The following is a 22,713-nucleotide window of genomic DNA, read 5'->3' on the forward strand; positions in this document are numbered from 1 at the left end:
CTTGGATTGGGCTGAGGTTATATTGCGCACCATCCCCCTACGAATGATTTGTGTCTTGCTTGTGTGCTTGGTCCATCTGTTGGACCCCGTGTCTTCTTGTATAGCCGAAGCTCTTGCCCCAATACACGGGTGATGTTCCTCCTAAACAGCGCAGAGATTCTTTATTCAGGCAACTACCAAGCATCTGGGGAGGGTAGTCTCCCCTCCAGGTTGTCGTCCCTGCTCCCACTTTGATGCCAGCCCTGAGGAAAGAAAATGTCCCTTGTGCAGAGGCGGTGCGGGGACAACAGACAGCAGCAAGCAGAATATACTTTCACTCAATATTTGGACCTCCCTTCTTTAACTAGTTGCCATTTTGTTATTGTCAGTGAGGTTTGTGTCCTGCTTCAGCCCAGTTTCTCCTGGCTGGGGAATTCTGGAGGCCTGCCTCCCTCCTTATTGATAGCTCCACGATGAGGACGCAATACCTCACCTCCACCTCCAGAGACTAAGGCAAGCCCCAATCACACCCAGTCTCTCCCCCAGATTGCCAGGTGAGTGATGTCATGCAGCTCTCAGGGACCCTGTTACTCATAAATCGATAGGCCCATTTTGCTAAGGCTAAAAGCCCACGCTCTAGGTAATCAGTGGGGAGGTCCCCTTTGATATAGGGTTTTTCCCAATGTTGCAGGCACTCTTGTTTTGGCCCTCTTGCCCACCTGTAAGTCCGCCTGCAGCCGCTGGGGAGCCAGATGTAAAGGGAGGCAGCGGCCCTGCTTTTGAGTGTCTGCCTCGCCTTACAGGATCACTCAGCCGGGGTTGGCACCTTCTCGGTGTTAGTGGCTGGCTGCAGCACTCAGTCCTGTCTAGCTGGGCCGCTACTACCTTGCGCATTGAAGCGCATCCTGATCACGTAGGCAGAAGCCTGGCAGGCCCTTCCCGGCTTTCCCCGTCGCGCTGGTTCACCACCACCAGACAGCTCCCAAGGGGTGGCAGAGCTCTTCAGGCTCTTCCCTGCACCACTTCAGTTGTTGTGCTTGCACCGGCCACCGAGATGGCTCGTTATGAGCGGATTTTGGAACGGATGGAGGGGATTATTGGGTGGGTTGCATGGAGCTCTTTCAAAGGGCAGCCATCTTGGGCAAGGTTCAGCCATGCCCCCGGATTTGTGAGAAACATGGTCAGTATAGAAACCCACTGTAATATAGTGCGAAACGTAGGCTTATATAATTAGATTTCTGTTGAAATTACCCATATCTTTGCAGGCTAAGCTTTATTGATCAGTAGTTAAAAAATAACTGTTTGATTGCAACACATGCCGCTGTACTCTTATATAAGTGGATGCAGGTTGTGCATTATAATTGCAGATACTTACTCTGTATTTGTCATTAATCTGAGTTTCTCCGTTTATTGGTTTGTGGTTGTTAATATGTAAATGGTTCCTCTTTTCTGATGTAGCTAAACATATATTTCTTCTATTTTTCAGCAAACATCTTTGTGAATGTATTTTGTGGAGTATGGATTCTTGTGGTGGCGGTGGTCTTGGCTTGCAGATATCAGAGTGCAAAATGCCACATGCAATGATAATGCAAGATTTTGGTAAAGTATTTAATTCAATTTGTTTTCTTAAATTGGATGTAGCATAAAAGATTTTGTGATGTAGTGTAAAGATTTTTTTTTATGTAACAAAAAGTGGGGTTTCAAATTAGTATGTAGTTTACACCTCACTTTGAGTCTCACCACATGATAATATCTGCCAGCCAGATGACGACCTCAAAGTTACACATACCTGCCAACCTTGTGGACTTCAATTGTGACCCATGCATTTCCCCTTGTGACCCCTTGAACAACTACTGAGTCACTTGGCCTCAGGTGCTGCTCGCTGCTTTAGTAGGAGCTCCACTCTTCTTGTTTACTACCTATTTATTTATTACATTTATAGTGATTAATAGTCTATTATAAGATTTAAGTGTGGAGCACCAGGAGCTGGAATTAGACTTTTGTCGGTAGCTAAGGTAAGTAGAAAAGTGCTATAACATCTATTGTGTGTGTGTGTGTGTGTGTGTGTGAGTGTAAGTGTGTTTTTGTGGGAAAGAATTTGTCTGAGGCATCAAGTGTGTATGTTTGAGCATGCATGTCTGTACATGTGAGCGTTTGTGTGAATGAAACTGAGTGGGTGAGAGTCAGTGGCAGGTAGTGAATGAGATTGAGTCTCAGTAAGTTAGTATGAGTGATCCAGAATGAATGAGAATGAGCGAGTCAGAGTATGAATGACTGGAAGTGAGTTGATGAATGAGTAAGAATAAATATGAGGGAGTGTTAGAGAGAGAGCAACAATGGGTAGTGTACTTTTGAATGAGTGAAAGTAACAGTGTGTTCAAATGGTTGTGAGTAAGTGACAAAGTATGAGTTAGCGAGACTGAGTGAATGTGAGTAAGTTTGAATGAGAGTGAGTGGGAATGAAGAAATGAGTATGAGTGAGTGTTAGTAAGTGTAAATCAATAAGTATGAGCCGGAGTAAAAGTGAGTGAAAGAAACTGAATGAAAATGAATGTGAGAGAGTGAGAATGAGTGGATGTAAGTGAGCATTAGTAAGAAAACTGTGTTATGCTTATGAGTCTGCCTTTGACCATAACGTACTGAAGGTCATTCTTGGCTTATAGAGACACTCATAGCACAGTACTGGCGCTGGCATGCTGCGGGCAATTTATAGTGTCACAGACACCTTTCACAAAATACCTGCACTGGCATACTGGAGGTAATTGTTGGCATAATGGTGGTACTGACATATTTAAGGGAATTCATAGAGAGGACAGCAGTGATACATGAGAGGCTACAAATCATGTCAAGTACTACTGTCCACCACTTTTCAAAGATCATGTCAGTACCCTGATATACGTATTTAAAACGGGCAGTTGCGTGCATAGTGTTATAGTAATCATTCAGTTATTATGGAACTTCACAATGTCCGTTATTGTGATTTCATCAGGGTTAAGGTCATGTGACAGCAAAGTCTGGGAAGAGTTGGGGGTCATAGGCCATATGATGTCACTTAGGTCATTTGATGTCATTTTGGTCAAAGGGTATGTGATTATCTCCCCTACTCCTGGCATTTTGATGAATCGGCGTCCATGGGCAATTTTTCTGTTCTTTCTCCGACATGCCCTCATAGTTGTTTGATGTCCTTTACACACAGTTTCAAAAACTGGAGTCTGCATAAACTAATTAAGGGTTAAAACTCTCCTAAAACATCTGACAACTTTGATTATCCAATTCACTCTCTCTGATGAGCGAGACCAAATCTGTTTCATCAGGCCGTGATGTTTCAGCTCATTAGTAGCCTTTTTCTGTGTGTATCAGTCTCCTTTTTGCCAAGGATCTACCTCTCTGTAGTCATCCTCACTTGCTTCAGTGTACTATTTCACAGGGCATGCAACTGCCATGTTGATTTACTTGTTCTGGACTGAATACGCCTGAAGTGTATGAGAACTCAGCACCTCATGATCATGATCGCTCTCTTTGTAGTTCTCTTTCACCGACGGCCTACTAAAATACACTGTACTGAAATGGGTTATATATAGCTTCTACTCTCTGGAAGCACAGAGGTAGAGTTTGGGTAAACCTTTGTGTGGGATGCCTTCACCGTCTGACATGTATGTTGGCCACATGTTCCTCCGAAGCCTACAGCTTGCACAATCGGTTATCTTTAGTTTTTGTTAGGACATTAGATGGTATCGATCCACAAAGTCACATGAAATTCAGTGACCTACGTGTAATGTAGTGCATGCATGTTCAAAAGTCTCTGAGTCCAGTTATTTGTGTGGTCATTCTTCTGAGTCTCCGGATAGTTAGAGATATAATTGACCATTCTACTATGTGGAGAGACCTCAGGAATAAAAGCAAAAAGCAGGTCGGCTTTGTCATTTGTTGGACTTTGGCTCTCCCATTCCACCTGTTCCATCTCTCTCAATTTCTTTCCAAACTCTCTCCACCCCCACCAAACAACTATGGTTATTGTTGGTCCAGATACCATACTCGGATTATAGACCAGAGTGAGAGTTTACATCACAATAGGAGACATTTGTAAGGGCACAATTCATGGATGACAGATTCTCCATTGACTAAACATGGCAATAATAAAGGTGTGCAACAGAGAATTATGCTGTTCTGCCTGCTGCCAAGCAACAGAAGCTGAGTTGATTTATTGAGAATCGGTTACTAAACACCTGGTGAGAGTGTAGAACACAGAAGATGTCTTTACTACAGGGAGTGCAGAATTATTAAGCAAATGAGTATTTTGACCCCATCATCCTCTTTATGCATGTTGTCTTACTCCAAGCTGTATAGGCTCGAAAGCCTACTACCAATTAAGCATATTAGGTGATGTGCATCTCTGTAATGAGAAGGGGTGTGGTCTAATGACATCAACACCCTATATCAGGTGTGCATAATTATTAGGCAACTTCCTTTCCTTTGGCAAAATAGGTCAAAAGAAGGACTTGACAGGCTCAGAAAAGTCAAAAATAGTGAGATATCTTGCAGAGGGATGCAGCACTCTTAAAATTGCAAAGCTTCTGAAGCGTGATCATCGAACAATCAAGCGTTTCATTCAAAATAGTCAACAGGGTCGCAAGAAGCGTGTGGAAAAACCAAGGCGCAAAATAACTGCCCATGAACTGAGAAAAGTCAAGCATGCAGCTGCCACGATGCCACTTGCCACCAGTTTGGCCATATTTCAGAGCTGCAACATCACTGGAGTGCCCAAAAGCACAAGGTGTGCAATACTCAGAGACATGGCCAAGGTAAGAAAGGCTGAAAGACGACCACCACTGAACAAGACACACAAGCTGAAACGTCAAGACTGGGCCAAGAAATATCTCAAGACTGATTTTTCTAAGGTTTTATGGACTGATGAAATGAGAGTGAGTCTTGATGGGCCAGATGGATGGGCCCGTGGCTGGATTGGTAAAGGGCAGAGAGCTCCAGTCCGACTCAGACGCCAGCAAGGTGGAGGTGGAGTACTGGTTTGGGCTGGTATCATCAAAGATGAGCTTGTGGGGCCTTTTCGGGTTGAGGATGGAGTCAAGCTCAACTCCCAGTCCTACTGCCAGTTCCTGGAAGACACCTTCTTCAAGCAGTGGTACAGGAAGAAGTCTGCATCCTTCAAGAAAAACATGATTTTCATGCAGGACAATGATCCATCACACGCGTCCAAGTACTCCACAGCGTGGCTGGCAAGAAAGGGTATAAAAGAAGGAAATCTAATGACATGGCCTCCTTGTTCACCTGATCTGAACCCCATTGAGAACCTGTGGTCCATCATCAAATGTGAGATTTACAAGGAGGGAAAACAGTACACCTCTCTGAACAGTGTCTGGGAGTCTGTGGTTGCTGCTGCACGCAATGTTGATGGTGAACAGATAAAAACACTGACAGAATCCATGGATGGCAGGCTTTTGAGTGTCCTTGCAAAGAAAGGTGGCTATATTGGTCACTGATTTGTTTTTGTTTTGTTTTTGAATGTCAGAAATGTATATTTGTGAATGTTGAGATGTTATATTGGTTTCACTGGTAATGATAAATAATTGAAATGGGTATATATTTTTTTTTGTTAAGTTGCCTAATAATTATGTACAGTGATAGTCACCTGCACACACAGATATCCCCCTAACATAGCTAAAACTAAAAACAAACTAAAAACTACTTCCAAAAATATTCAGTTTGGATATTAATGAGTTTTTTGGGTTCATTGAGAACATGGTTGTTGTTCAATAATAAAATTAACCCTCAAAAATACAACTTGCCTAATAATTCTGCACTCCCTGTAATATGCAGTATCCCTGACTAGGCCCTGGTGGAATTTAAAATTGTAGGAAGGTGCCTCTGCCCTAGGGCAATTTGTGTGCAACTTTCTTTGAACATTTCTTCTCACTTGAGAGATTTATTTGGCCCATATTCTAAATAGAGTTGTGCTTATGTCTTTCAGTGCCTTAGCCATCTGCAGCTAGGGAACCAGAGTAGATTAATCCACCATCCCCCCAAATCTATTGGTTCATACATTCAACTATTACCTCTTTTTACCAGAAACAATTACACTCTGTGCTTAAACAATGCGTACTGTTGATCATAACATTACATTTGGAAAGAAAGCTCGTAGTCAGTTTAAAGAAAACACTTTACTTAAAAAAAAAAAATCTTATTGACAAAGATTTGTAAAACCCCCAAAAATGAAAACAAGACTTCTTAGTTAAGCTTCTGATTCGTCATTGCACCAACTGTCTAGGCCGCTCCCATGTGTAAATGACGAGTCCTGAGCGTAATTCAAATTAGGCCTATTTGGCTGGTAATGCAGTTCACTGAGTTGGCACATCCATTCTTGTTCTTTGGCTGGATCGGGCTTGAGAAAGAGATGTCACTGTGAAATTTTTAACAACGCAAAGCCAAGAGACAAACTGGTGGACATCTTGAAAATTTGCAAACCCCGGTGGATGGGGAGCCACCGTACCCCGGGCAGCTCTTTCTGTCTGGTGACCCCCAGCCAGGATGGACTGGGCCTCCCAGGCGAATGCTATGGCTTCGCCTGCCTCTCACGCAGGATGACGGGAGCTGTTCAGCCCATAGGAGCCCCAGTCTTCTTCTCAGCCTGATACCTCCCTGCCCTGGGTTGGGAAGGTGAGACTGCCCAGTGCCTGGAGCCCTGACCTGTGAGGATTCGTCCTCCCAGGAGAAAGCCATGTTCCGCCTTTATGAGCCCCAGACTCCTTCTCAGTCCGATGCCACAGCGCCCCGGGATCTGCCATTTGTCTGGGGCTTGCCCCCACCTCACTGGATAACTGAAACAACAATAAGATTAGCAGAACACTGGTGGCCCAAGGGCCCTCCCACTTATGCTACACCTCTCATGTCTGCAGTCTGGGACTTCATATCTCCACCTGAATCCAGGGAAAAGTACACTGTAGATGCATCCAGTGCACTGGAATATTTCAAAGCACTTTTCTAGAACGACTTGTGGGTGGTGTCAGGATCCAGCCCCTCCTCCTTGGGCCTGTACAGTTTGTGCAGTCTGGGGCTTCGAGTCCCCTCCTGTTTCCAGGGAAAAGTACTCTGTAGATGCGCCAATCAATCAATGAGTAGCTCCAGAATTTTGAGATATCATTTAATTCTTATGTCCTTTGTTATAGAACATGTGCTGATACATGTGTAATTGTTTTGCATGTATTCTTGAAATATTTCTCCCTCTGGATATTATTTCACTAGTGTTTATTCGCCCTCAGCAAATGTACAGCTGTGTCCTGATTTTTCATTTGTTTTATGCTCTTCATAATCCATAAGTTTGAGGTTTAAATATTTTCAGAGTATTTTTTACCATTCCTTTGTACACGGAGATTTTTCCATTTTTCAAACTGTTCTCTTCTTCTGTCACAAGATGCTGTTAGTTGCAATGAGCAGTCTAGGAATCTGCTGTTTTGATAGTTTTAAGTTGTGAGTTATGATAATGTGATACATTTTATCATTTGTTGCATCTCTTGCGCATATGTAAGAGTGAGCAATGTTGAAGTCTAGAGTTTCCCTGAGATACCATAGAACGTTCAGTGTGTTGTTTCCTATAGTTGTAGAAAACATTGATATATCTAAGCCACCATTTGACCTTTTTGAGCAACAGACCATTGCATGTGTAAGCAGGTAGGTGGAGATTGACATTTTTCTTAATTGTCTTGTCTAGTACAAGTGAGAGTCTTTGCCTCTGTGTCTAACATTTCCAGTTTGGACACTAAACTAAACTAAACTTTCAAATGAGAACAACTCACTTAATGCGTGAACAATTGCATCAAAAGGGCTTTAAATGTGCTCTGAAATCAGTGCCATAGAAAGTGAAATTTAGGTTGCTAATGCCTTTCTGACTTTACACATAAAAGCCACGCTTGAGGTTCTTTGTTGGTATCAGTCCTAACTCATTTGTGAGCAAATTATTGTAACAATGTTTTTGCATAGATAAAATAACAGTGTTGTCAGATACAAATTATATGATAGAACATGCTAATTACTAGCTTTGCTTTTACATTATCTTGCAGTGGCTGGAATGACTGGTACTGCTCACATCGATGGAGACCATATTGTTGTGTCCGTTCCTGAAGCTGTGTTAGTTTCTGACCTCATCCCTGATGATGATATAACCCTTGAACATGATCTGGCCTCAGAGGTCGTCCAAGGACCTGATATAATGGCAGAGACAGATGTTATAACAGAATCTGAACTAGTAGCTGACGAAGCCATTGAGGAAGCCTTAGATTCTTGTGATCATGTTTTGACCTCCGAAATGATAACAGAAACTGTTAGTATAAGTGATCAGGTGTTTGTGACTGATCTTGTTACAAGTCCTGATGTACATTTGGAACATGTGATCCAAGATTCCATCGTTGGACCAGACTCTCCCACAATCATTTCAGAGGAAGTGCTTGAAGCAAACTGCGATACAGAAACTGTCATTCAATCTGCTAGGAGTCTACCTCGTTCTACGGTTACCATCCAGACTGAAGATGATGGCAAGAGCACCTCTGAAGATTATTTGATGATATCTTGTAAGTACAAAAATTACGATGTGTGATATGAATATTTAAATATTAAAAACAAGCTAACATATTACTAGCAAATGGTTTTTTAAATTGTTTCAGGATGCATGAATAAAATTGCCTCAGGCGGCAAAATAAGTATTTTTCCTTTCACTTGACAATGAAAAGGCCTGTGATCGATTTATAAGAATAAACTTAAAACCAGTGAGCCTTGTAGCAATATTAATTTTCTCCAAATTCATAGCCTTTGATTCATTTTCTGCAGCCAAGTTTTATGTTCTAAATTCCACTAATCCTGTCACATTTAAAACACTTTTTCCGTCTTACTGGTTTAACAGTTATTCCCTTGACAAAACAATGACCTTTTGCATCCTGTGGGCCTGCCATGCAGAGTTGGTGCCTCCACGAGGGCAGAGGAGTGTTGCCCCTTTGCTATGAGTGCAGGAAACACATAAAATTAAATGGTAATAAAATACATTTATCACTATTTTATTTTTCATGCTGGCAGCAGCAGTCTGAGGGTGGGGCCAGCAGAAGGGAGGAGTGGTGGGCTGGGCACTTAAGTTTAAAGCATGCGTGCCACTTTGGTCGGCTGCCTTGCGATGGCCTGATGTGCCCTTTAAGCACTCCACTCTGAGCTGTCTCAGACTGCTGGGAGGAGAGCAGGCACAGGCCCCCAGTACTTGAAGGAACCTCGAACCAGCATGTTCCAGGCAAACCTGGTGCTTCTCTCATGCTGCCGCTCATGCTGCCTCATCCAACTACCCTCTCCCCTGGTAGAGGGGAGTTGGATGAGGCTAAGGGAGCCTGTACTCAAGGCACCAACTGCTGAGAGAAATGAAGAGGAGCACCGAACACGAGGCAGCAGCTAAGTAAATCTTTTATTTTTTAAGGTAATTTAACTTATTCAGAGGAATGCCTGTGACAGGGAGCCGATTTAGGCCCAGGCACAATAGCTGAGTTCATATGAAAAGGGACATGCACGGGGACTGAGGCCCATCGTGCTGCTGTCACAAGCACAGGGGTTCCTGCTACTGTGTGCATGTGTCATTGATGAGAGTGCTGCTTCTCCTACCTCTGGGTGGTATCCAGGCCCTTCACCACCTTTCGGCATATTAGCCTCCTCGTGGGCTTCTGATCTTACACTAGCTCCTCTTCTGTCACCAGAGGACCCAGAGTTCTTCCCTTTCTACAGGCTTTGCAGCACCCCCAGGCTCACCATCACTCACAGGAGTCCCTGACCCAGAGGTCGCAGCCTCGGCCTCCGGCAGTTAGCCCCCAGTACTACCACATAGGAATTATATATCTTTGCTGCCCACCACAGTGTCTCTGGCCCACACCTCAGCCTCAGATCCGCACATCATTTCCTCATCAACAGATTTTCCCAGAGGGTCGTGGCTTGACTCCCTCCTTCCTACCCACTCACAGCAGCTCTATAGGCCCTGACACAGTATCCTTAGAGGGCTCCAGTTTTCGTTCTGTTTGCCACCCTACTCTGTCTTCGATTTCAACTCTCTCTTTTATCTCTCTTTCTCATTAAACTGTTTCCCTTTCTCCTTTAGTTTGACAACTGTTTTTCTCCATCCTGAGCTATCTCCTACCCAGCTCCAGCCTCTCACCAGCCAAAGACTACATGTAGCACTACCAGTTGCAGAGATGGTCAGATTGAAGAATAATATCATGGCTATTGGTACCTCTAGTCTTTAAGCCTGTTCTGCATATACTACCTTGCTTGGAACTAGGCAGTACTGAGCTCTGCATTCATATTTCTCAAATTACACTTGCTTTAGGTTCTTCATTATTTTAACCCACATGTTTGTTTAAAAATGACCATCTCACTACTAAGTGCAGATCAAGCTAGGATGGTATATTTAATGGTAAGTTACACAACATTAACAGGATGAAAAATGATGCGTACAACAATCTGGCTTTTTAGAAGTCCCTGGGCACAAACTGAGTCATGGCCAGCACAGTACCCAATACTGGTCACTATTCATTCATATTATGTAGCACATTACTCTTTTCACAGTGCATACTTTGAGCTGAGTCACCTCCAGGTGTTTAAAATGGGGCACATTTGAGTTGTGGCAGAAGGCAGTACGAGTTTCTCACACTGCCTGTCAGTGTGTCAAAAAGGAGTTCGGAATAAATGACCATCAATTTTTCTGCATCTCACAGGGCAGTGCTCTCGTATTCCAGTTGTAACTGTGAGCAAATGGGTGAGATTGGGGTACACTTTCTTCAAAATAATGACAAGGGAAAAGTAAAAAAAAAAGAAAGGGGGGCTCACTCGCTACTTAAAAGACATCCCTAACTTTTATGCACCATCACTTTCAAAAGTCACCAGCTGCCACTTCTGCCATGTTCTCCTAGAGGGACAGTGGGGAGGAGAGGTGGTAACGACACTGATCTGCTTCCTCAAAGTAGCTGAATTGCAGATGGAGGTAGGGGCTAGATAGTGGACTCTACTTGAGCCATGATACTGAAGTCTTCATTATGTTTCTATTTTTTTTTTCTTCACAAAAAATGACCCCTACTTTCTCAGGTGCATTTTGGATCCCCCGAAGAAGGCAGATCAAGGAACTGAAAAACAGTTAAAGATTAGATGCAAGAGTGAGCCATGTCCTGTGTTAGAATGCTCAGCTCCCCACTCGGTTTCTATTCTTTTCATTTGACCAAAAATGATCCCGGATATCTAGGCTCTCCCAAAAGAGGATAGTTAATGGCGCAACATTGCCAGTCTGCTCTACCAATATACCTGAAATGCAGTTGGTTTATAATGTCCCAGCTTTTGACCAGGTATTTTCCCATCTTTCTAAGGATTTCCACAAAGAAGTCTCCAAGGAGATAAAGAAACACTTGTCATCATCTTCTAAGTTTTTCTGTACGAAGATGCAGCTAAGGATGTAACCTCTAATCGTGTCATATATTTTGCATTTAAAATGAAGTGGGTGAGATCCTCCTGTTCTCTTCAGACTCAGTTTGGTGTTGTTGATTGATGACAGTTTTTCAGATATGAGTTCAAGAGAATTCCTCTTCTGGCTAAGGCAAAAAGTCATCTCCCCCTGAAGTTTGTATGTTTTACATTTGTACTGTGGGTCTAGTGTCAAATAGTCAGGCGTGCCTGGGGGGTCCAAGAGGTCCAGATGATAACAGGTTTTCTTGGCTGATCTCAATGTGTTGAATTGTTTACTTGCAGTCAGATTTATTTTTTGTGGAGACCAGGAGGGAAAGTGAGTGTGGATCGGGGCATTTCTTTGAATATAGACCTTGATCTTTCCTCCTGGTCCCACTGCATGTTCTTGTTCACTGAAATGCAGATGAATGGGTATAAGCCCCATAAGAACATGCATTGTTCCAGTATTCCCAGCTCCTCACCTCGTTACTGTTCTTCCCATTATTCCTTGTATCTAGTAGATATTTTAGGTAAACCAAGGTGGATAGTTCGGGACGAACACACTTGATGTGCTCTACCACTGTAAGTGAAATACAGATGATGGGTTGAGATCAGACCAATACACCCCACTCTACTCCAATCCACCCCAATCCAATACACTGCACCCAAGTTCAGCCTACCCCTCTCTAATCCAGTCCAAGGCTTTCTACTCCAATCCACACCACTCTACCCTACCCCACCCCAGTTCAGTTCACCCCACTCAATCCAATTAATTCAGACTGCCACACTCCAATTCACCCCACTCTAGTCTAGTTCACCCCACTCTAGTCTAGTTCACCCCACTCTAGTCTAGTTCACCCCACTCTAGTCCAGTTCACCCCACTCTAGTCCAGTTCACCCCACTCTAGTCCAGTTCACCCCACTCTAGTCCAGTTCACCCCACTCTAGTCCAGTTCACCCCCACTCTAGTCCAGTTCACCCCCACTCTAGTCCAGTTCACCCCCACTCTAGTCCAGTTCACCCCCACTCTAGTCCAGTTCACCCCACTCTAGTCTAGTTCACCCCACTCTAGTCCAGTTCACCCCACTCTAGTCCATTCCAATCCACCTCACTCCAATCCAGTTCACCCCCTCCAGTTCAGTGCAGTCTAATCCACCCCACCCCATTTCACCTTACTACAAACCACCCTACTCTAATCCAACCCACCCTGCACAAATCCAATCCACCCACCCCAAACCAATCTAATCCACCTCATCCAATTTCAGTTCACCTCAGTCTTATCCACCCCAGCCCAATCACCCACTCCAGTACATCCCACTTAGTCCAACATGCTCTACCCCACTCCAGTCCACGTACACCAATCCACTCCAACCCATTCCACCCTGATCCACCTCAATCCACCTATTCTACCTCATTCCACTCTACGTCAGTCCACTCTATGACACTGCGCTTGTGACACTCTCTGCCACTGCACCACTGAACTCTACTTCCCTCTACAACACTCTACTCCACTCTGAGACACTTTACTCCAAAAAATTCTTTCTACTACACTGTTCTCTCCCCATTCCACTCTAGGACACTCCACGCCACTATCTTTCACACCACTAACTTTTAGCCATGCTGAAAAGCAGCCACACTGGTGTACAACTTGGAAAAACAAATTGCCAAAGCCAATAGCTCTTGTATAGGTGAGACCTATTGGCTTTGCCAATGCTTATTTCTTCCTGCTGAGTCTACAGATAAGTGGCTTTCTGCAGACGATTTTGTAAAACTCTCCATAGTAAATGCTTATACCAGTGTTCTTTTTACTAGTGGTTGCACTGTCTGTGTTGCTTGCTTAATATAATTTATTTTTATCTTCAGTTGGTATGGCATTGGTTTCTTGGTACCCAACCACACTTTGTAGCTGTATGGTTCTCTTCTGCTAGAGCCCATGGGCATACTTTGCTTTTCCTCAAGACCTTTGCACGTGCCTGTCGAGTACCGCAGGACTGGGTGTAGATTATCGAATAAAGATGCCTTTTCACTGTTCCGCTCAGCTTCTTGGCAGGCCTTTCCTCTTCTGGTTGCTGCTCCTCTTTTGGCTGGATTCCTGTTAAGACCTATGGTGTGAGACAATCTTCCACTGCTGGGCTGAATTCTAGGCTTGATTTGAAGGCACCATGGTGTGTTAGGAAACAGTTACCTGTATGTGGGGCACGCCCAGGTGACATCTCACCCAAGGCATTCATATTAGCTGTAAGCAAAAATATTACCCCGTTGAATTATCTCTTCAATAACTCATAGCAGATGTTGAAGAGGCCCTATGTGAAAAGGGATAGAAGAATCCTACTGAGCTGACGATATATTACTATTCTGCATGAGGTAATAAGTGTTAATGCCCTAAAGACCACGGGAAGGCAACTTCTCCTCCTGGTAGTTGCTCACCCTAAACCCAGGCCAAGGAGGGCAGGTAGCACCCACACCTGTAGAGGTCCCGCAACCCTAGGAAGCTGTAGACACCGCCTGCAAGGCCTTTAGGAGGCAAGGCAAAACGCAAGAGGGGTAACACCACCCACCTTGATACTTTTGAGTACCTAATGAGACTTTGATGGAAAAACACCAGGGTCTCTGGACCCTCTCACTGGGGTGATGTGGAGAGGGCAGTGTCCCAACCTTGGATGAGGATCTAAAGGACGACACAGGTTTGGGGCACTTCTAAGGAGAAGGAAAGAAACAGAGGAGGTGTAGAGGGACAACAGGACACTGGGGGCGCACTCCTATCAAAACTGACTCTGTAAAAACAAGCAACTATATCATACACCCCACACACAAATGTCTGTTAACTAAATGTTATACAGCTCCTGTGGCATAACTAGTTTTAGGGAGCCCGTCTGCTCTGGTACAACTCAGGATCAGGCTACTGCAAGGGTGTATATAAAAAAAGAAATCTGATTCCAAAGGACACAACACCTCGCAAACAAGGGGATGTTTGTTTAAAAAATATATATAGGAAGTGCCTCACAGAAGAAACCACCAGGAGCACGTTGGCTAATGCTTACCAACTAGCTCGTTCTATCATCATTGACACTTTCCTATTAAGACAGGAAGACCCCCAGATAAAGTATGTGTGTGTATGTATATTATACTGGGTATATGTGATAAACTAATAAATTTCCCAACTATTACATTAATCCCCTGAACCCAGTTGTATGAGGTCAATCAATCAATCAGTTAATTTGTAAAGCGCACTACATAACAGTGAGGGTTTCACAGCGCGGGGGGGGGCGGGGTGCTGCTACTGCTCGAAGAGCCAAGTCTTGAGTCGTTTTCTGAAGGAAAGGAGGTCCTGGGTCTGTCGTAGATCCGGCGGGAGGGTGTTCCAGGTCTTGGCTGCGAGGTTCAAGAATGATCTGCTGCCGGACAATTTGCGCCGTATGCGGGGGACGGAGGCGAGGGCGAGGTTAGCGGAGCAGAGATGTCGGGTGGGGTTGTAGAAGCTGAGTCTGTTGTTCAGTTAAGATGGTCCGGTGTTGTGGAGTGCCTTGTGTGTGTGGGCGAGGAGCTTGAAGGTGATCCTCTTGTTGACGGGTCCTCAGTCTCCCAGAGTTAGTTCTTTTCTCTCAGTGCAAAATGACATAAAAATGAGTCCATGTGGCATTCTTTAAATTTGTTAATGTTTGTTACAAATGGGGTCTCTGGTTGGCAGTCAGTTTGGCACTCTTTCCAAGAAGGGGCCCTCACTCTAGTCAGGGTAAGGGAGATACACACCTAGGATAACCCCTGTTCACCCCCTTGGTAGCTTGGATCAAGCAGTCAGGCTTATCTCAGAGGCAGCATGTAAAGTATTTGTATTAACACACACAATAATACAGTGAAAACACAGCAAAAGTGACACACCAGTTTAGAAAAAATGGCCAATATTCATCTAAATCAAGCAAGACCAAAATGACAAAAATCCAACATACACAAGCGAAGATATGAATTTTTAAATTAGAAAAAAGTCTTAATCTGTAGAAGCAGTGCATGCTTTTTTTTACACAAAGTACCTGGTGTGTGTCAAAAATAAAGCAACATGGGCGAGCATGCGTCGGAAAAGTAAGCAATGTGTCAATTCTTTACTCTGAATTGAGGACCTGTGTTGATTCTTCTCCGGTCAAGTAGGCGATACGTCGTTTTTCCCTTACGCAGAAGAGCGAGGAGTCTATTTCCGGACGGGCAGCCTCAGGTCCATGCGGGATCACTGTGGTTTTGTCGCCCAGTGACGGTGCATGTGAAATTCCGGTGCACGGTGGTAAAGAGCCGAGCTGCATGCAGGGAAGGTTTTTTTTTTTTTTTTTCTTTTTTTTTCTCTTTTTTTACAGCCAGACACAGGTGTTGCGGCCATTTTCCCCAGGTACGATGCAGGTGGCGTGTCCATTCTTTCAGCCGCCGCAAAGCAGGTGCTGCATCGATTTTTCTCCCGCACATCTACTGTGCATGGATTTCAGACTTGGTTCCCCCAACTTCTCCTTTCAAGGGCCCAGGGACTGGATTAGGCACTACTTGGCAGGATAGGAGCCTCAGAAAAGAGAGTCCAGGTGCTGACAGATGAAGTCTTTGATGGCCCTGTGGCTTCAGAACAGGGGGGTAAGCTCAGTCCAAGCCCTTGGAGACACTTCACAAGCAGGAAAACACATCAAAGTCCAATCTTTGTCCTCTCCCAGGCAAAAGTAGCAACTGCAGGCCAACTCAGCAAAGCACACTCACAGGCAAAGGGGCAGTACGTCTCCACCAGCTCTTCTCCTTGGCAGAGATTCCTCCTGATTGAGAAGTAATCTAAAAGTCTGGGGTTTTGGGTCCACTACTTATACCCATTTCTGCCTTTGAAGTAGGAGGACTTCAAAGGAAAGTCTCTGTTGTTCACAAGATCCAGCCTTGCCCAGGCCTGAGCGTAGACACTCACCAGAGGGTTGGAGACTGCATTGTGTAATTGTAATTTCCCCCCTCCCGCAGGACATGCTTCAGCTCCCTTTGTGTCACTGTCAAGACGGAACTCACAAACAGCCTAATTGTCAGTCTCACCCAGACTTAGATTCCACAGGCAGGCAGAAGCACAGAATGGTTAAACAAGAAAATGCCCACTTTCTAAAAGTGGCATTTTCAAAATGACAATCTAAAAGCCAACTTTACCAAAAGATGTATTTTTAAATTGTGAGTTCAGAGACCCCAAACTCCAGATCTCTATCTGCTACCAATGGGAAACTGCACTTTAAAGATACTTAAAGGCAGTCCCCATGTTAGCCTATGAGAGAGATAGGAGTTGCAATAGTGAAAAACGAATTTGACAGTACTTCATTATCAGGACATGTAAAACACATCAGTACATGTTCGACCTTTAACGTACTCTGCACCCTGCCCAAGTGGCTACCTAGTGCCTACCTTAGGGGTGCCTTACATGTACAGATAGGGGAGGTTTGGGCCTGGTACACTTGCCAGGTTGAATTGGCAGTTTAAAACTGCACACACGGACACTGCAGTGGCTGGTCTGAGCCATGTTTACAGGGCTACATTTGAGTGGCATAATCAGTGCTGCAGGCCCACTAGCATTTGATTTACAGGCCCTGGGCACTTCTAGTGCACTTTACTAGGGACTTACTAGTAAATAAAATATGCCAATCATAGAAAAACCAATTACACAGTTTACATAGAGAGCACTTACACTTTAGCACTGGTCAGCAGTGGTAAAGTACCAAAACCAGCAACAACAAAGTCCAGCACACAGTTAAAACATAGGAAGTAGAGGCAAAATAATAGGGGAAACCACACCAAGGATGCCCAGGCGCATGATTAAAAACACACTAACATGTTTTGACCACAGTGTGAGGAATGACCCACATGTTTCATTGCCATAATTAACTTTGTCTTCAAAATCCCTCAACAGGGACCGTCCATGGATGTCCTTGTGCTAAGTATAAGTACATGTAGCTTCTATTTTACATCACCTACATACATTTCTCTAGTCACTGTAATGGCACATAGTCAAAGATAATTCCTGTTTCTTATGGGCAAGTCATTTCTATAAAATCAGAGCCCAGATCTTATAAACTTTCTTTAAGTTTCATTTGAGGTAGGCAGTCTTTGCCATTCTCAGTATGTACCAGATCATACAATACCACTAAAGGATGCCAGGGACTGAGTTACCCCAGTGCCCAAGGGTTGTTTTGTTGCCAGGGGGAGGTGTTCTACAGTTTGTCTTCTTCCTTGATGCCCTACATGGGTGACCATTCTAAGATTATAGGTCCCAGTTTTGGGGATCCGTGTACTTCCATTACTGTCTTAGTGTCATGACATTAAGTTATTGTCACCGAAAAACCTTCAGTTTTGGTCAGTACCATTGAATGTGCAACTCTTCTCCATACATAGATTTTGATGTATAGTTTGTAGTGGTATGCATCTGTTTGGCATAATGTGCCATTTGTAAACAAACTCTTTTCAAATCTCCTCTCATATTTGTGCATGTTTAGCATAGCCATTTACCTTCCTCAGGGTGTCTATCCATTGCTCTTCTACAAGAGCAATCTCTACTTCACTCTTCCTAGCATTCCACGTTCTGTTTGGGCTTCTTTGGAGTGCCTCCTACAATTGAGTGTTTCAGAAAGATTGCATGGGTAGAAACACTGTCTCCTGAAGCAGTTGTTAAATTGAGTTAGATGTCATACTAGGTCCATTTTCGCAGAATGGTAAAGGACCCCGGTGCCTCATAGGTGCATTCCTAAATTCTTTCTCTTCAATCAGACCACACCTTCTTTCATCTGTTGACAGATTTTATTCTGGTCCCTATAGATGAGGACATCTATCTTTGTGCATTTCTCTCCTTCCACTTCCCGAATGAATCTCTGGGCTCTATTATACTACAGGTGGTAGTCTCCATTATCCCTAAGTGGGGTGTATGAGGAGGGAAAGCTAGTGAGGATTCTCTCTCTAGATCACCACAGATCTATCAAGTCATTCTAGTAATTGAGGATTAAATATATATATTTATTTATTATTTTTTTATTTGTTTTGGGAGCTTGTGGAATACAAAGCGTTGGTCCACACTCATGCAGCAAGAGTACCCATCCTCAGTGCAGCTTGGCGAAAGGTGGACGAAGGAGAGGAAAATTACTGCCATATGCTGCACCACCAAAAAGAATGTTGGCATCCCCGTCAGTTTGAATCGACAGTTATCTAAACTGTTGGAATTACAGTAGTTTGACCAACTCCTGCAAGTGCCTTTTCATATTACGGTTGTGGTGAGGGGCCATTTGGATTACAAGACCATTAGTAAAGCAATGCAGCAGAAAGAACATGTTTTGAGGAGAGAGAACTGCCCATAATCGGTGAGACTTGACCACAAGTACTTTGTTGCTGGGCATTAGAGGATGACAGCTCATATTTGTCATATGACTGTAATACCAGTATTTGAAGCAGCAGGCAAGTTAATGTGTGGATTGATTTAGTGAATCATAACAATATAGGTGAAACCCGTCCTCTCTCTCCTCTCCTGCACTGACTGTATTCTTCAATGGTAGTAGATTATTTGTAATTTAAATGCCATTGTGTGTGTTTTTTGCTTAATTGTAAGAAGTTATAAGAAGGCAAACGCTGAAACCCGTTATTAGTATTACATTTTATTGAGATTACCCTGCGAGTGCTTTGCCTTGTTTTTTGGAGACCTTGTGGAATACATAGCGTGGGTCCACCCCCAAGGAAGGAAGAATACCCGTCCCCAGTGCAGATTGGCGAGAGATGGACAGAGGAGATGGATATATATATATATATATGTGTGTGTGTGTGTGTGTGTATGTATGTGTATATATATATATGTTCGATGGCATGTGTAGCTGCAGATACACATGCTGTGCACAGTCCGCCGTCTGGTGTTGGGCTCGGAGTGTTACAAGTTGTTTTTCTTCGAAGAAGTCTTTTCGAGTCACGAGACCGAGGGACTCCTCCCCTTTCGGTTCCATTGCGCATGGGCGTCGACTCCATCTTAGATTGTTTTTTTTCCGCCATCGGGTTCGGACCTGTTCCTTTTCGCTCCGTGTTTCGGGTCGGAAAGTTAGTTAGAATCTCGGAAAAAATCGTCGGTATTGTTTCGTTCGGTATCGGGTTAGTTAGAACAAATCGACACCGAATCTTGAAGAGCTCCGGTGGCCCTTCGGGGTAATTTCGATCCCCCGTCGGGGCCTGGTCGGCCCGACCGCGTGCAACTTCAAGACTGATGGAACGGACCCCGTTCCGCTTCTGTCCTAAATGCCATCACAAATATCCGTATACGGATCAGCATCTGGTCTGTAACTTGTGCCTGTCCCCGGAGCACAAGGAGGATACGTGTGAAGCCTGTCGAGCGTTTCGGTCGAGGAAGACGCTCAGAGACCGAAGAGCCAGAAGATTGCAAATGGTGTCCACCCCGACAGGACACCATCGGTTCGAGGACGAAGAGGAAGCGTTCTCCATCCACGAGTCGTATTCAGGGGAATCAGACGCCGAAGACATAACAACCGTGAGTAAGACGTCGAAAATTAGGACTCACGAAAAGTCCACAAAAGCCCAGGGGACGCCAATGCCAACAGGCCATGGCTTAACCCAAAAACTAGGTGACCGAGCCAAGGCACCGAAAAAGGGCATGCTGGTGTCGAAGTCATCCGACTCCGGTCGTGATACCGCCACACAGCAACCTCGGAGCCGAGACACCGGCTCTGAGACAATTCGGTGCAGAGACAGCGGCACCGAAGATGTTCGGCACCGAGATACCACGCCGAAATCAAAGAAATCTTCTTCGGAGCCTAAAAAGCCTACCGAAAAGGTTTCGGTACCGAAAAAAGCCTCGGAACCGAAAATTGGTTCCTATACAGAGGAACAAGGACTAAACACCCAATTGCATAGATTTGGTGAAGAGCTTCAAACTGTAGAAACTGACTACACTCAAAGGAAGCTTCACATCCAGGAAGACACAGGGAAGATAACCACTCTTCCCCCAATCAAGATGAAAAGGAAACTTGTTTTCCAACAAGGGGACAAGCAACCACAAGCAAAGGTGGTAAAGAAAGTAACACCACCACCTTCTCCACCACAATCAACACATTAATCACCGGCGCAAACTCCACCACTAATGCACTCACCAGCTCATACCACAATGAGCCAGGATGATCCCGATGCATGGGACCTCTACGACGCCCCAGTGTCTGACAATAGCCCAGACTCATATCCAACTAAACCGTCACCACCTGAGGACAGTACATCATATGCACAGGTGGTCGCAAGGGCAGCCGAATTCCACAATGTCTCACTACATTCGGAACCTATTGAGGATGACTTCCTCTTTAACACCCTGTCCTCCACCCATAGCCAGTATCAAAGCCTTCCCATGCTCCCAGGAATGCTAAGGCACTCAAAACAAATATTTCAGGAGCCAGTTAAAGGAAGAGCCATAACTCCAAGGGTGGAGAAAAAATATAAGGCACCTCCCACAGACCCAATATTTATTACAACACAACTAGCACCGGACTCAGTAGTTGTGGGGGCAGCTCGTAAAAGAGCCAACTCTCAGACATCAGGCGACGCACCACCTCCAGACAAGGAGAGCCGCAAATTTGATGCAGCGGGAAAAAGAGTTGCAGCACAAGCAGCAAATCAATGGCGTATCGCCAACTCGCAAGCACTCTTGGCAAGATACGACAGGGCTCATTGGGATGAAATGCAACATCTCATCGAACACCTTCCCAAGGAATTCCAAAAAAGAGCGCAACAAGTGGTGGAAGAGGGACAAAGTATCTCGAACAATCAGATACGGTCTTCCATGGATGCAGCCGATACAGCTGCAAGGACAATAAACACTGCAGTCACAATACGGAGGCACGCTTGGCTGCGCACTTCTGGGTTCAAACCCGAAATCCAACAGGCTGTGCTCAATATGCCGTTTAATGAACAGCAATTGTTTGGGCCGGAGGTAGACACTGCCATTGAAAAACTAAAAAAAGACACCGATACAGCCAAAGCCATGGGCGCACTCTACTCCCCGCAGAGCAGAGGCACATTTCGGAAAACACCTTTTAGGGGAGGGTTTCGGGGTCAACCCACAGAAACCAACACTTCACAGACAAGACCACCTACCTACCACGGTCAATATCAAAGGGGAGGTTTTCGGGGACAATATAGAGGAGGCCAATTCCCAAGAAGTCGGGGAAAATTTCAAGGTCCCAAAACCCCTCAAAATAAACAGTGACTCACAAGTCACACAACCCCATCACACAACACCAGTGGGGGGAAGACTAAGCCAATTCTACGAATCTTGGGAAGAAATAACAACAGACACTTGGGTCTTAGCAATTATCCAACATGGCTATTGCATAGAATTTCACAAATTCCCTCCAAACGTCCCACCGAAAACACACAATATGTCAAAACAGCATATAGATCTTCTAGGACTAGAAGTTCAAGCATTACTACAAAAGGACGCAATAGAGTTAGTACCAAGCCTACAGAAAAACACAGGAGTTTACTCACTGTATTTTCTAATACCAAAGAAGGACAAAACTCTGAGACCAATACTAGATCTCAGAACACTAAATACCTACATCAAATCAGACCACTTTCACATGGTCACATTACAAGACGTTATCCCACTGCTCAAACAGCAAGACTACATGACAACATTAGACCTAAAGGATGCGTATTTCCACATACCGATACATCCTTCCCACAGGAAATACCTAAGGTTCGTATTCAAAGGAATACATTACCAATTCAAAGTGTTGCCATTCGGAATAACAACTGCGCCAAGAGTCTTTACAAAATGCCTGGCAGTAGTAGCTGCACATATCAGAAGGCAGCAGATACACGTGTTCCCTTACTTAGACGACTGGTTAATCAAGACCAACACGCTAACAAGGTGTTCACGTCACACAAAGTATGTCATACAGACCCTTCACAAGCTGGGTTTTTCCATCAACTATGCAAAGTCACACCTTTTGCCGTGTCAAACACAGCAATACTTAGGAGCGACAATCAACACAACAGAAGGGATAGCCACTCCAAGTCCACAAAGGGTTCAAACATTTCACAAGGTGATACAGGCCATGTATCCAACACAAAAGATACAAGCAAAAATGGTATTAAAACTCCTAGGCATGATGTCTTCATGCATAGCCATTGTCCCAAACGCAAGATTGCACATGCGGCCCTTACAACAATGCCTAGCATCACAATGGTCACATGCACAGGGTCAACTTCTAGATCTGGTGTTGATAGACCCCCAAACATACA

The 22,713-nt window shown here is 44.4% G+C and overlaps 1 protein-coding gene across 2 annotated transcripts in view; it reads left to right on the plus strand.

Annotated features, from left to right (window-relative positions):
* Positions 1-22,713, plus strand: part of ZNF711 (zinc finger protein 711) — a 267,445-nt gene that overhangs the window by 66,821 nt on the left and 177,911 nt on the right. For both annotated transcript variants that reach the window (XM_069212629.1, XM_069212633.1), the window contains exons 2-3: positions 1,466-1,578; positions 8,052-8,558. In XM_069212629.1, the coding sequence (XP_069068730.1) occupies positions 1,497-1,578; positions 8,052-8,558 (589 nt within the window). In that variant the 5' untranslated portion in view covers positions 1,466-1,496. The remainder of the gene's footprint in view (positions 1-1,465; positions 1,579-8,051; positions 8,559-22,713) is intronic.

Source organism: Pleurodeles waltl, chromosome 2_1 (genome assembly GCF_031143425.1).
Source record: "Pleurodeles waltl isolate 20211129_DDA chromosome 2_1, aPleWal1.hap1.20221129, whole genome shotgun sequence".
Classification (NCBI taxonomy): domain Eukaryota; kingdom Metazoa; phylum Chordata; class Amphibia; order Caudata; family Salamandridae; genus Pleurodeles; species Pleurodeles waltl.